The sequence below is a fragment of the Leuresthes tenuis genome, unplaced genomic scaffold (assembly GCF_036924035.1).
Source record: "Leuresthes tenuis unplaced genomic scaffold, fLeuTen1.0.hap1 SCAF_15, whole genome shotgun sequence".
Classification (NCBI taxonomy): Eukaryota; Metazoa; Chordata; class Actinopteri; order Atheriniformes; family Atherinopsidae; genus Leuresthes; species Leuresthes tenuis.
In genome coordinates this window covers 25,175,646-25,188,906 of record NW_027325369.1, presented here as the reverse complement: position 1 = coordinate 25,188,906, position 13,261 = coordinate 25,175,646, and the positions used below count along the sequence as shown (strand labels likewise).

The window sequence follows — 13,261 nt, the reverse complement described above, 5'->3', positions numbered from 1 at the left end:
AGGAACCACAAACAGGAAAACCCAACCTGACGTCATAACCCATTTTCCGGATTAGTTCCTGTTTTGATATTGGCAACGTTGACAACCTGGATATGGGTAGCTAGCCTCGAATAATTGTAAATTTAGTTAATTTCCTCATATATTTACACTTACAGCAGCAATAATAGTTGTAAGTACTTGTCTCATGACGCTACACGTGACGGTATGGATAGCCGTTGTTATTGCTGTGCATCAAAATTTAGTCTCTTCAAGAAAGAGGTAAGGTGTTGTTAGCTAATATCAGTGACATAGCTACACACAGACAGACAGACACACACACACACATACACACATCGCAATGTATTAGAAGGAACGTATACTGTGTAGTTTACGTTGCCGTGTCCTCGCAGCTGGGCTGTAAGAGCTGCGGCCGCTCCTTCTGCTCCAGTTGTTTGACTTTCAGTGCTGTGGTGCCTCGCTGTGGCAACACCCAGCAGAAGGTCTGCAAGCAGTGCCATGGTAATCTGACAAGGTAAAACCCATACCATGCAAATAATCAAACATGTAAACTTAAATACAGCTTTTAATGAGCTCTGAAGCTTTTTGGCTTTTGTTATTTTCTTCATCTTAGTGGGCAAGCTCAAAGTAGTGCCGGAAGATGGTCCCCTCCAGAAAATTACAAGAAGTCAGTATATTATCTGATTTGACAAAAATGGAACATTAGAACTGCAGCAGTTTCAAAATATCTAAAGTCCATGTCTTCCATAGACGGGTTGCTGCACTTGAGGCCAAGCAGCAGGGACAGTCGACACAGCCAGTTGTACATGGTGGGAGTAGAAACAGCAAAGCAGGCCATCTACCTACTAAAGGCCTGTGTAAAGAAGACCAAGCAATTTCTGAGAGACTTCAAAAACTCAAAGAGGACACTAAACCAAGTAATACAATTAGATGTTTAGCAGTTTTGATCAGATCTGACAGAGGTCCTGATTATGACTCCTTTCTTGTAAAGAAAAGCCATTTAAAGATTTTACCATTCCTTCAGAGTCTATCCCCTCTGAGGAAGAACTTGAGTCACGCCTCGCTGCTCTAAAAGCTCCCAGCCAGCCAGTGCCTTCGGCAGAGGAGATGGAAGACCGTCTGGCGGCTCTAAAGGGTCAGCCGCCACCATCTCAAGCTCCTCCGCCTGTGAGTTTCCTACTTGCTTGTAATGTTTCAGATCTCACAGTATACAGCTCAGTTAAAGTTTCTGTTTCTAAATATTGTTTTAAAAAAAAACTGTTGTTAACAGTTTGTTGCAATTACTGGCGTGTGCTTATGTTCACATGTGTACAGGTGCACCAGCGTCCTGATAGCCGGACTCAGACAGAACAAGCCAATGACTTGATAACTCAGATGACAGAGGAAGTTGCCATTGACAACCAGCAATCAAATCCTGAATCCAGTAAATTAAGTAATTTCACCTGAATTTAATAAATACAGTCTTTCACTTTGAAATAAAAACCAGCTACTTTATTGCTTTCCTAAATATAAGGAAACCTGTGTTTTTCCCCTTCTGCAGGTGTAGATAGCCTTATGAATGATCTCAACAAGGGACAAAGGACAACACTGGATGAGAACTTGGAGGAGAACCAGGGGACAGTCAAGCAGCTCGAGGCTGAAAAAGACCGTCTGCTCGAGGAGGCCATGGAGGAGCTGAGGAACGAACGCCATTCCCAAGACCAGATCCTCCACATGGCCAAAAGGCTGGTGCAGCTGAAGGGGCAGGACCCAGACAGAGGTGCATAGAGCCACTGGCACACCACTGTTATCTGTAATGAATAGTTTCAGTGCAAAATGTCAGAAAATATGTTAAGACCTACGTCCTTTGACAGAACTGTTGATATGCATGTATGTCTCACACTGACATTTTCGTGCCACAATTTTAGTCACTATGGAGGACTTCAAGCATCCTGACAGTGAAGAGGAGACTGAGGAAGAAGCGGTTAGGAGAGTGTTAAAACAGGTCAGTCATTTATGGCACAGAAGAGATTATATAGTGTAAGATATGATAATGAATCCTTAATGATTAATCTCTTACCCTTAAAGGCCTCTGTGAACCAATTCTGACCTGCCAGGGTGGCCACAAGAGGCTGCTGTTTGACTATTATAATAATTTGTATTGTGAACTACAGACAGTACAACTTATTTTTTTTACTTTGTTTGCAGCTTTCAGAAGAAGCTGCACTGGATGAGGCCAGTGGCTACAACATACCTTTGGAACAGAGTGGCCCGAGGAACACCGAAAAGAAAAAAACTTCCAAGACACCGGTGTGTAAAGTATTAACAATGTAAATTCATAAATGTTTAAAACCACCTGAATGCGTTTAAACACCATCCGATCTAATGTGTGTTAAAGACTGCAGCTCCTGCACCCAAGAGCAAGATTTCACCAGCTGCTGTTGCACACCAGTCATCAGACAGTGATGATGAAGAGCTTCCATGGTGCTGCATCTGTAACCAAGATGCCACCCTTCGCTGTCACACCTGTGATGGAGACCTGTACTGCAACCGCTGCTTCCGGTAGCATAACAATTATTGATCATAATAAGCATAGTGAGAATTCTAGGTCATTACTCAGAGTGGGGCCTTATATGGAAATCTCAGTTCTGATGCCCACAAGAGATGATTTGGAATGCATACCATGACCCAGATAAATTGTGTGCAACCTGCTTCCATACTGTTAAGCAGCATGAATATAAAGTATTTAGCGTGATGAATTATCAATCCACATTCCATTATCTCCTCAGGGAAGGCCATGATAAATTTGACAGGACGGAGCATCGGACCACTAACTACACTGCGCCAAAGAAGAAGAAGAAGAAGATGAAAATATGATGAAGTGAAGCTGTGCTGTAGGTGTTTCCCTTATCAGACTCATGTTCTTCTTGACTGTTAGACTTGCTCTTTAGCCTTAAGGTACTTGTTATTGTTACTTAAATAGCATCCTTGAAAAATTAAACACTACTCATTATCTACAGTAAATCACAGCCCATTATTACCTATGAACTTATTTTAGCCAGTCATTAACAAGAACAACTGTACCTACAGTCTGTATCCGCTAAGGCTGATATGAATGTAGATAAAGAAACACTTGGCAACATATCCATCAGAACACGGGCTAACCTTACAATACAATATAGATGATAGCGAAACATAGCTTATTTTTGAAGAAGGTATGAAAAGTAGAAATAGCATTTGCAGAGGCTGCTAGTGTTAGTATTTTAGCAAGACTGCACATTTTCTGCATACAGAGCAGTATAGAAGTCTCATACTGAATAAAAAGCATTTTTACATTTTTTTTTATTTAATTGTCCTGCTTTCTTATGGCAACAAAGGCTCATTCTAAGTGTACTTCACACTCTTTTCATTTGATCGTATTTAAGTTTTTATAACGTGTACAAGAATCGGACGGAGTTCGTTGTGAGCTCATCTGGGATGATGTACACTCCCAGACTATTGTCAGCTCCAGACTTAAGACACACAGAGCAGTCAGTATAAAAGGATCACTGACGGCTTTGTATTCTTTCTGCTGTCAGTCTTGCAGCTCTATCTTTGGCCGTTACTCTGACACAAACACTGGCTTTCTTGTTCTTGTGCATATTTTCATTCCAAAAAGCAGTTAAACTGTTTGGCACTGTCACATCTTTTAGTTTTTTTCCTTTAACACATCATTACTTGAAAATGTCTCTGTCTGGCTGGCCTTGTTCATATTTTTAGTCTTACTGCATGTAAAATCTTTTTGGCTCCTGTGTCAGAGAAGAAAGAAAGGAAAAAGGATAGAGCCATACAAATGACTGTAATTGGAGCCCTTAACAAAAGGACCCCCAGTGTATGACAGACAGACCGAGTGCCAGAGTGCAGTTTCATTAGGGTGCATTACCGTCCAGAGGAGAAACCGTAACTACACTCTCCTCCGGGGGCTAGCTCCATTAAGGTTTGTACTGAGGCTGTTGCCATGTTTGTCTTTTCTGGCCATAGCATATACCACACCACGACAGACAGGAAATGGACTGAGATAATGGGTGCATAGTTAATGGAACATCCTGCTGCTGATTTCAGTGTGCTTAATCCTAAACTCGACATGTCAACAGCTCTTTTGTCTCCGTCACTCTGTTGAAAAATTGATGCCTGAACACAACATGCCGTTCTATCAGAAATATTTTTAGTTGTGAGCAGACAGAAGGGCATAATCATTCTTTGTGTTTTAGAGTAATAATAAAGAGCTATTGTGGTGACAGAGTTGTTTCATTTGTTCTGTAAATTTGGCGGGAGTAATGCACATGTCAGTATTTGTTTGTAAATGTGGAATCAGTATCGGATGACGTACTGTATACTGGGTCATCGCCTCGTTCAAAACATGTTGTAACAGTTTCCATAATACACGGACAGCCTTGTTTTGAAAATGTTCAGTTTATTACGATAACACTGTTACCTGAACAAAATACTTATGTACATAAATAAGCAACCCAAAATGTACAGTCTTACACAAAAAAAAAAAAGTCCATCTGAGTAATAGTCATGACAGCTTTTATCACATGTATATATTGTTGGTATATTAATGGGAGACAAATTACAATAACAGTCCGCAAATAAAGAAAAAAAAAAATCTATTCAAAACCTGATTGCTCTGGTGTTCGACTGATGCTGACCCAGGAAGGATGGAGGGCCCTGGAAGAGTTCCTCTGACATGTGAACTTCATATACAGGCATCCAAGTGGTCAACATGTGGGAGATGGGAATACAAGATGCTCCACATTGTCTTGTTTCTTAATTTGACCTATAATTATTTCTTCAAGGGACCTGACATTTTGCGTAGACCCTTTATCCTGTAGAGCAGCCCGTTGATAAAATCCTGTAGGGAATATTTGGAGAACAGATTTAATCTCTTTGTAGCTTTCATTAAATAGACGATATGCCCGTTACAATGAACAGTTGAATTATTTGAGAAATAATGCTGACTGTTTTTGTTTTATATGCCAGTGTAGCTTGTTCTTCTCACCTCCTTTGGCTTTCCGCATTCCTGCAACAACTCCTAACAAAGACAACAAACAGAAATTGGCTTAATAACAGGTTCGGTAATGCTTTATTACTGCAGATATTGCAACATAGGATCCCAGCAAGGGTCAAGCGCTACTTAAAGGGGTATTTTATACATATAAATACATATATATATATGTATATATATATATATATATATATATATATATATACACAAATATTTATTTGTATACATACAGCAGTCAGACATCTCTCTGTTTAGAAAATTAGAAGCTTTTCCAATGGATGAGCTTAAGATGAGCTAAAATCTAGATAAAAAACAACTCAAACACAAAAAACGTCATAGTTGTTTCAAGCAAATGCTTTATTGTGCATATTGACATGTCACTTCTACATCAGATAGTTAAATGGAGCGGGTTGGTGTAGCACGGTTCGACACATGGTGCTGCAGCCCAAACTGTTTTTGAATGCACTCCGGACAGTGCAGCAGTGACACAGTGTGAATATCCATAGTACTGCTCACACTTGAAGTGCACTGAAGCCCTTGGAGGTGATTATGCAAAGAAAAATGCAGCTCAAGCTTCTGAACATATTTAACAATACTGTCCACCCTCTAACGTAACAATGGAGTGTGTTCAGTAAGAGGCTTCTTCGGCTCTGCTGCAACACAAAACAATACAGGGGGTTATTCCTGCCAGCAGCAACAACCATACGAATAAAGGCTTCAGCATTATTTAGACAACACTTAAAGTATCATTAAGTTTAGGTTATATTTCATGAATAATTTTAGAATTTAGATGGTGAAAATTTTTGCTCCTCTAGTGGCCCCATTCTGTGAAACTTTAAGCTTTAGTTTGTCCATCGGGAAACCATCACATCTTCCAACTAAGAGCACTCTGACCACTGTCTACTGCAGGGAGAATAGTACTTCATACAAACCCACTAAAAAAAAGGAAGAAAGAAAAATGTACATGTCTCTTTACCTCATATAGCAAATGGGCATATAGATATAAAAGGGTCCACTAGGAAACTGCCTGTGAACTAGATTCAAGGTAGAATACACCTTTGACTTAAACAAATGGCTTAAAGATGTCATAGTATGCTTTTTGGGTTTTTCCCCATTACTTAAGTGTGTTAAGTATCCTTTTCTGCACAAGAAAGGTCTGCAATGTCACAAAGTCCACTCCAGAAGGAGTTATACTTTCCCAAAGGAGACACCTTGAAATGTCTCACTTGTAGTAATCTATGTACAGACAGGAGCTAAAATAAAGCATTTCAGGCAGAAGGGTACACGAGATGTTCTTCTGCAATATACAATGTAAAAAACAACAACATTTAAACCAGTTTGGATCAGCTCATAAAATTATGAACCTGCAAATAAGAAAAACAGGGGGTCTTTGATAAATAACTGGAGATTTAAGGGTTTAACAGTGTATGGAAAGTTCAGTTGTATTTCTACACCATCTCACCTGCAGCCGAGTTCTTTGCCCTTCGTCCGTTAGTTCCAGCAGCTCATCTATGTCAATTTCTAACTCTGGGATTTCTTCCTCCTGCGAGAGAAGAAGGAAACAAAGTTAATGGCAGTGTTCTTTTGTTAAAATATTACCCATACTCATGTTTCTGTATACAGGGATGAGAATGAGCAGGCATCACAAAGTGATGGGAACTGTTGTATTAAGTTTTAGAGCATAAAGATTGTGTTGTATTTAGCATGAAAACTGAAAAGATTATCTGTAAAATGGTGAGATTGATGTGCTGAGGCAGAATGACTGAATGAGGCCATACTTGCCACATATCAACGTCAGATTTCATGGATGGTTTAACCTGTTAGCATTTATAGCTGAGCCACTGATGAGAGATTGCTTCCAGTTTAAATATTCTCTGAAGAATACATACATTTCAGATTATTACTCGTAATTGAAATAAGATACAAACCCATGGACAGCATTAACTGTAATAAAAAAGTCATCTATGCATTTTAAAAATCCATTTAAAAACACTTTGGGGAAATTTTACCCTTAACTAAGCAATAGTGGGCAACATATTTAAAGAATGCTGAACTAAAGTACATGGCAAAGTCTCCTCTCCTCAAAAGCAAATTTAGCAAAGTTATCGATTCATATCACAGACTTGTAATACCTTCCAACGACATCTTCCAATACCTTCCAACTAAAGGGAATTAAGAGTGCTCACCAGCGGAGTCCTGAACATTAAGATAACTGCAGTCAGCAGGTATGCACTCACTTTTCACAAGTGTGACCCCTTTTTAGAGGGCATATTTTCCGGCTGGGGAATTTTTGTGGCTGAAGATGATGGGGCTCACATAGCTTTCTAGATGAGGAGAGAGCAAATCAATGTGGAAGTGCTGAGTGCCGCAATAGATGGACCCTCCTTCCGAGTCCCCTGTGCCCTCTCTAATTGATACATGCTGCCAGTTTGGATCCTTTGTGATTCTGCTGATGTCAGCAGGATAGATGCAGGCTGAACTTTTGGTCCATGCTCAACATTTCTCTGCTTTGTGTGCTTCTGTTGATGGTCTTTTTATGTGTGTAATGTTTTGTATCTCACTAGCATATTTTAAGTGCTTGTATGTGTTTTGTGTTGATGAGATTATCATCCTTTTATACTTAAGGCTCATGCATGTATAGGCTTCATTTATGGCAAACCTCATTGTTTTCAAATTCAAAAAGCTCTTAAAGTCCTTTATGATTTAAACAGAAGCAATAGGAGTCTGTTGTACTCAGTTTTAGTATCAGCTGTGTTGCTTACTTGAGTTGGATTGAGTTTAAAATCTACCTTGTTTGGTCCCATTTTGAATATCAAAAACTGCTTAAATTTGCCATGAAATTACTGTTGTGGTCAGTGTGGTGAACTTAATTTGCACAGTCTCATCTATGAAGTATAGCATTGTATGTCTTGTAGGCGATGTATAAATGTAAAAACAAAACACAATTTTGAGTACAAAATAGTGATAAAATAATTATTATTTTATACTGCTCCCTGTCCCTGTGTATCTGAAAGCAGGGCCATGCAGAGCACCACTGAATGTCACTGTTTTCATGAGCTCAGAGGAACTTGTGCACTTATTGTGAAACTTTCTTGTAACTTTGATTACCTCGTCGTGCAGTGGCGGTTTTCAGCTTGTTGCCGCCATTGCGGAAGAAACATAGCATTTTAATGAGGCCTTTAGGCATAAACGTCTTAGCAGCAGTTTCTGAAATTAAAAGTAATGGACTGAAGCTGCAATTAATGTTGGCACTAATACTGGAATTAATGAATATTACAGTAATCTGGGTGTAGGATTGCAGTTTCAGGCGGCAGTACAAATGTCCAAAAAAGTGGTTCAGATTGTGATGACCTTTGCCAATCTATATTTAAGAATCAGGAAAGTTTCACAATCGTATGTTTGAGTGCTTGTCATCCTTTATCCTTGTTGTGCTGTGGTATTATAAAGTAATCACATCAAGCAGATGAGGCAGAATTTTCTTTTATAATTTGAGTGTAGTGCTACATGCATAATGTTTCTAACATCACCTGAGATCATTGGCCCAGGCTTTACTTTTACCGGCATGATTTATCTGTGATAGCAAAATTAGACTGAGTATTGATATTCAAGTATCAGGCAAAAACATGCCCCTGATCTTTGTGAGGGACACGAAACTCTGAATCACAATATTTACCATAATTTTTTAATAAAAATTCTCAGTTGTACATACATCAAAGCTTGAATTTGTGAAGCTATGACACCATGAGCTTTATTTGCTATAATTCCAACGAGAAGAACTTCTTGGCTGAGTTATTTTGTGAGCCGTTTTAAGTTGATAAGATCAAGTGTTTTTAAAACTCTGCTTTAGCTAAGGACTGAGGCACGATCCTCAGCTGTTGTTGTCGAACACTTTCCTATTGTAGGTATAGACTTTGCAGCTGTTAATTACACTTCCTGTAATTATCCACTGGCTTATCACTGTAGAAAATAATACATCAAAAACATAACATCAAACAATGTGTTCTTCCATTACATACAAACTGCTGTATGTGTTTGCAAATGTAAAGGAAATCGTGCCCTGCAAAGTGTGTCTGTTTTGAGAAGATTCCGGTGCATGTTTAACTTATCAGACCCTTCCCTTTTCCTGCCAGCAGAATGAGCTATCACCATATCAGAATATTCATTAACTTCCCTGGTGGAACGGTTCAAAAAGGGTAAGCAATTTTCATAGCTCCAAATCCTGTTGTCTATAAACATAAAAGCACCCATTTCCGCTGTAAGAATTCCATGTACTTTGGATTTCTCTAAATCCATATCAAATCTTGAAGAGATAAAACTTTTGTCTTTAGGAATTTATCTTGCTGTCTCACAGTATTTAAACCGTATTTCAATACATTTGTTCACTGAAAACACAGATCTGAGCTCAGGGTTCCTCAAAGCACACACACCTAGAAGGTTTCCATTATTAACTCCAAATTATTTTTCACACTTTCTTGTAGTTTACCATTTTTCAAAAGGTGTGAAGTCTGTGATGAAAGGGTCCACCCCAGGCTGAGGCAGCACTTGTATGAATTAGAGAAGAAGCTAAATAATTCAGGCGGTGACATAGGGGACTGACGGTAAATGCTTCCACACGGAAGACTCAGAAAACCAACAGAGTAACCTTCCCCCGAGCCCCATGCAAAATTCATTACACTGCGCAGTGCACATGGACAAGAGGCTTATGCAAATATCTAGTTTATCACGGCTGGAAAGTTAAGTGTTAATTTTTTATATTGCAGGAACATTTATTACTCTCAGGAAAAATGTAATGAATGAGAGCATAATACTGATGCATGATGGGTATTATCAGGATGCAGAAACAGAAATTTGAATTGTTATTGCTATCTCTCCTTACCTCATCAATCATACTGAGTTTCTGTCAAGTAGCTGATAAAACAGCTTCTTTCTCTATCTAGGCTGCACATGTACAACCCGTTTATTCTTATGCCTGATTACGATTCGAGTGGAACTTAAAAGGCAAAGCACTGCATGTATGAGATAATTGTCTGTTTTGGGGACAAGATCAGAAGAGTAGGCAGAGGCAGACTTCAGATCTGTTTTTTCTTTTCTTTTTTTAATCTGCTTGTCCTGGTTTTCACTAATGTGATTATACTGCCTGCAGCTTCACGGGCATATTATCATACATTACCTCAGAGAAGGAGGCTTGGGGTCTAACGACACAGTAAAGCTTAGGCGGTATGAATTTCTGATAGAAGAATATTGAAACAGCATTTAGAATTTCGTTCATCCAGCTGTGTCTGAAACATTTTAACACTAAATCATCATGGCTGAGCTCTCAGTGTTCATTTTTGTAGATGAACAAATGCTACCTTACATGTAACCGTGGAGTTGGACTGATGCACAATCACTCTCTCTTTGCCACATTAGTATAAACCATGTGCAAAGGCCTCCTTTGCGGTGTAAGAGGATACCAAACAGAAAAGTGGCTGCAAGCCGTTGTAGCGAACTCAGGAATGAACAAAATGGGTCAAAGACCCATTAATACTCCCTGCTTTGTATTGGCTTTAAAAAAAAACACACACACACACAGACCATGTAATTTACAGACGTGAGAATAGAGGTGAAAAAGCGTTCCCACACAACCTTTCACTTTTTGGTCATGATAGCTGAGAGAGATTAACATCTGTATGCCAACCAACGAGCTGGCCTGGAATATACAAGGATTCCTGTTTTTATGCGGAGCCGGGGAGCGAGCTCATGCCAAAGGAACCTTCTACTCCTATCTGAGACTTAGACTTAAATTAGAGTAACACTCTTGCGAGCAACACTCCGCCTCCACTAGTAAAACTCTGGGACAACTAACGGCAGAAGTTTCATCTTCAGCCAAGGGAGAGGTGAGAGATGCGAGTCTTCACCATCATCTTACCTGCATCACTGAGAGCCCTCAGCTGATACAACAAGACACCCATACCGCCCGAAGGAGTGAGACCCGAGAAATAAACGCTTGGGGCTTCGCTTTTCAGACGACTGGGGAAAGAAAGCAGAGAAATCTGTTGGACGAGTGATCCGCCTCTTTGAAGCTCTGCAACTCAAAGTAAGATCAACGTTAAGTCGTTGCTACACCTGAGCGCAACTTTAAGGTTTCTGTCTAATGTTCAATAAATAACCCATGTTTAGTAACTGGTCGTGTTTGAATGTTTCTTGAGGTAATTTCGATCAATTCAAGCAAAGAACTCTCAAAGTAGCAAACCGTGAGATAACTGTGGATAACACCAAATTCTGTTTCCTCCCAAAACGAACGGGAGGTGCTGCCCCAACGAAGGTAATTAAATATTAAATTCATTCAATAGTAAGAAAGCTACACCATCTACAACCAAGAGTCTGTGTTGTTTGAAAATAAAATGAAATAAAAATGTCTCTGCCTTCTCCGGTATGAAGCGGAGGTCTTGTCATCGGATCTGCATCGTCATCAGGACACTCATGCTCCTACAGACAGCCCTGATTCCACCGTGCCACGCTGCCTTGTGTGGATGATGAGACATCTGTTGCCATGGTTTCCCCTCAGAGAATGCCAAGCGAATCAATATGGAGGATCTGACATAATTGGATTGTATCCCACAGCACAGGAGTGGAGTTATTAAGGTTGTGTTGTTGTGTGTGAAAGATGATTGATGTCGGGAATACTCAGTGCATATTCAAATGGAACCATCTATACTATCGTAGCGATAAATGGACTCATTATTGTTATAAATTAATCAACGCAATGTTGTTTTTATGTAAAAAAAAAACAATCATCACCATCAATCATACTAAATATGAGGAAATCTAAGTATAGAGCCTGTGTCCTGGACAGTTATTCGGCACATACATACAGAAATTAAACATAACATAATACATACACATAGACATAATATCTGGATGTCTCCATAAAGGCAAGACATAAACACTGCATTTAAAGGGAATTTCAATTTTTTTTGTGACACTTCTGTAATAATTTTTTACAGAGTTACACAAAGAAGGTATTGTTCTATGCAAGATTTAAGCTACACAACTCCCCACTGTGTACAACCATCTAAATGGTTAAAGTGTTAATGAGCCATACCGTAACCATATGGCAACCATATGGTTAACATGGCTGAGGTGTTTCATTGAGGTTGCAACATGCTTGTAAATGCCTCTTAATGAGTCCAATCAGATATCACTTCTTAGCAGATTATTCTTATCACCGAGGTAGAGCACAACTGCGTGCACACACTGCTGATACTGCAGTCAGGTTGATGACACATCAGGGCTTCTGTGCCAGAAACTGCAGTCATAAAGCACAGCTTCTTGCCTCCCACCCACTTCTCTTTTAGCTTGCTTTAATCTCTCGTACATGATGGATAGTCCACCACAAGCACCCATGAGCAGTTTACTGGCTCCCTGACTCTCTTCCCTCACCTCCTCCCCTCCTCAGGCACCCAACGCAGTGCACATCTGAGCGTGTGTCAGTGGGAGCCAGCCCCGTCCTACCTCACAGTCAAACAGCAGGTGCAGTTGCCCGTCGATCCATTCCTCAATATCCAGCCTCCTCTGCAGGTCCTTGCGGTTGTATTTAACTGTCAGCTTGCCCAGCTTACGGTGCGCCGGCTCTTCTGTTTTGTCCGGCGCCTGAAACATCACCCTGGACTGGGTGCTAGGCTCTGACGCCATAGCTGCCACGGCCTCAAGAGAACCGTGGAGGCACACTGAACTGTATCACACACAGACAGACCCACAGGCTGTATAGCGACTCCCCTGCCCTGTCTCTGTATATGTCTGCTTCTGCTTTTCCAGGGGCTACCGTTCCCACGCGTGTCTCCTGTTATCTTGTAGAGTGTTGGTGCTCTCCGTCTCTTTAATGCTGGCTCTGGTTCCCTGCCTGTCTTCGTCCTCCCTCTCCCTCCCTCTATCTAAAGCTCCCTGTCTTGTTCTTCGTCCCTCCTCCTCTTGCAACACCCACTGACTGCACTATCAGGAGGATGGTAATGAGATATCGCTCTATGCGTGCGTGTGCACACACTTCACAAGGTGTGTATTTGCTTTTTGTTCTCTTCTTCTATCTTATGGCAGGTGGAAGAGCATAGGTCAATTGCAGTAATAAATAGTGGAGGAAAGGTGAGAGGACAATCAGTCTGGAATTGTTATTTTGGGTGAAAATATATGAGTCTGTCTAACATCTTAGAGCATAAAAAAAAAAATCCATTTTCACTTTTGACCCATATCAACACACATGAA

General features: G+C 40.2%; 2 protein-coding genes across 3 annotated transcripts; one reads left to right on the top strand and one right to left on the bottom strand.

The window, feature by feature from the left end:
- Positions 1–59: 59 nt before the first annotated feature.
- On the top strand, positions 60–4,421 carry zfyve19 (zinc finger, FYVE domain containing 19). Of its 2 annotated transcripts, none has more exons than XM_072365242.1 (11): positions 60–258; positions 390–511; positions 611–664; positions 748–914; positions 1,022–1,164; positions 1,312–1,420; positions 1,538–1,756; positions 1,905–1,981; positions 2,185–2,286; positions 2,375–2,538; positions 2,766–4,421. In XM_072365242.1, the coding sequence occupies exons 1-11, from the start codon at positions 205–207 to the stop codon at positions 2,851–2,853; spliced, it is 1,299 nt and encodes a 432-aa protein (XP_072221343.1). In that variant the 5' UTR covers positions 60–204; the 3' UTR covers positions 2,854–4,421. The 2 variants fall into 2 exon arrangements, with proteins under 2 accessions (XP_072221343.1, XP_072221342.1); XM_072365241.1 differs by having other exon boundaries at positions 1,312–1,429.
- Positions 4,402–12,965, bottom strand: ppp1r14d (protein phosphatase 1 regulatory inhibitor subunit 14D). Its single transcript, XM_072365243.1, has 4 exons — positions 12,518–12,965; positions 6,486–6,566; positions 5,018–5,050; positions 4,402–4,870 (listed from the first exon to the last, which is right to left on the bottom strand). Exons 1-4 carry the CDS (start codon positions 12,695–12,697, stop codon positions 4,802–4,804), a joined length of 363 nt encoding a protein of 120 aa, XP_072221344.1. The 5' UTR covers positions 12,698–12,965; the 3' UTR covers positions 4,402–4,801.
- Positions 12,966–13,261: the final 296 nt, after the last annotated feature.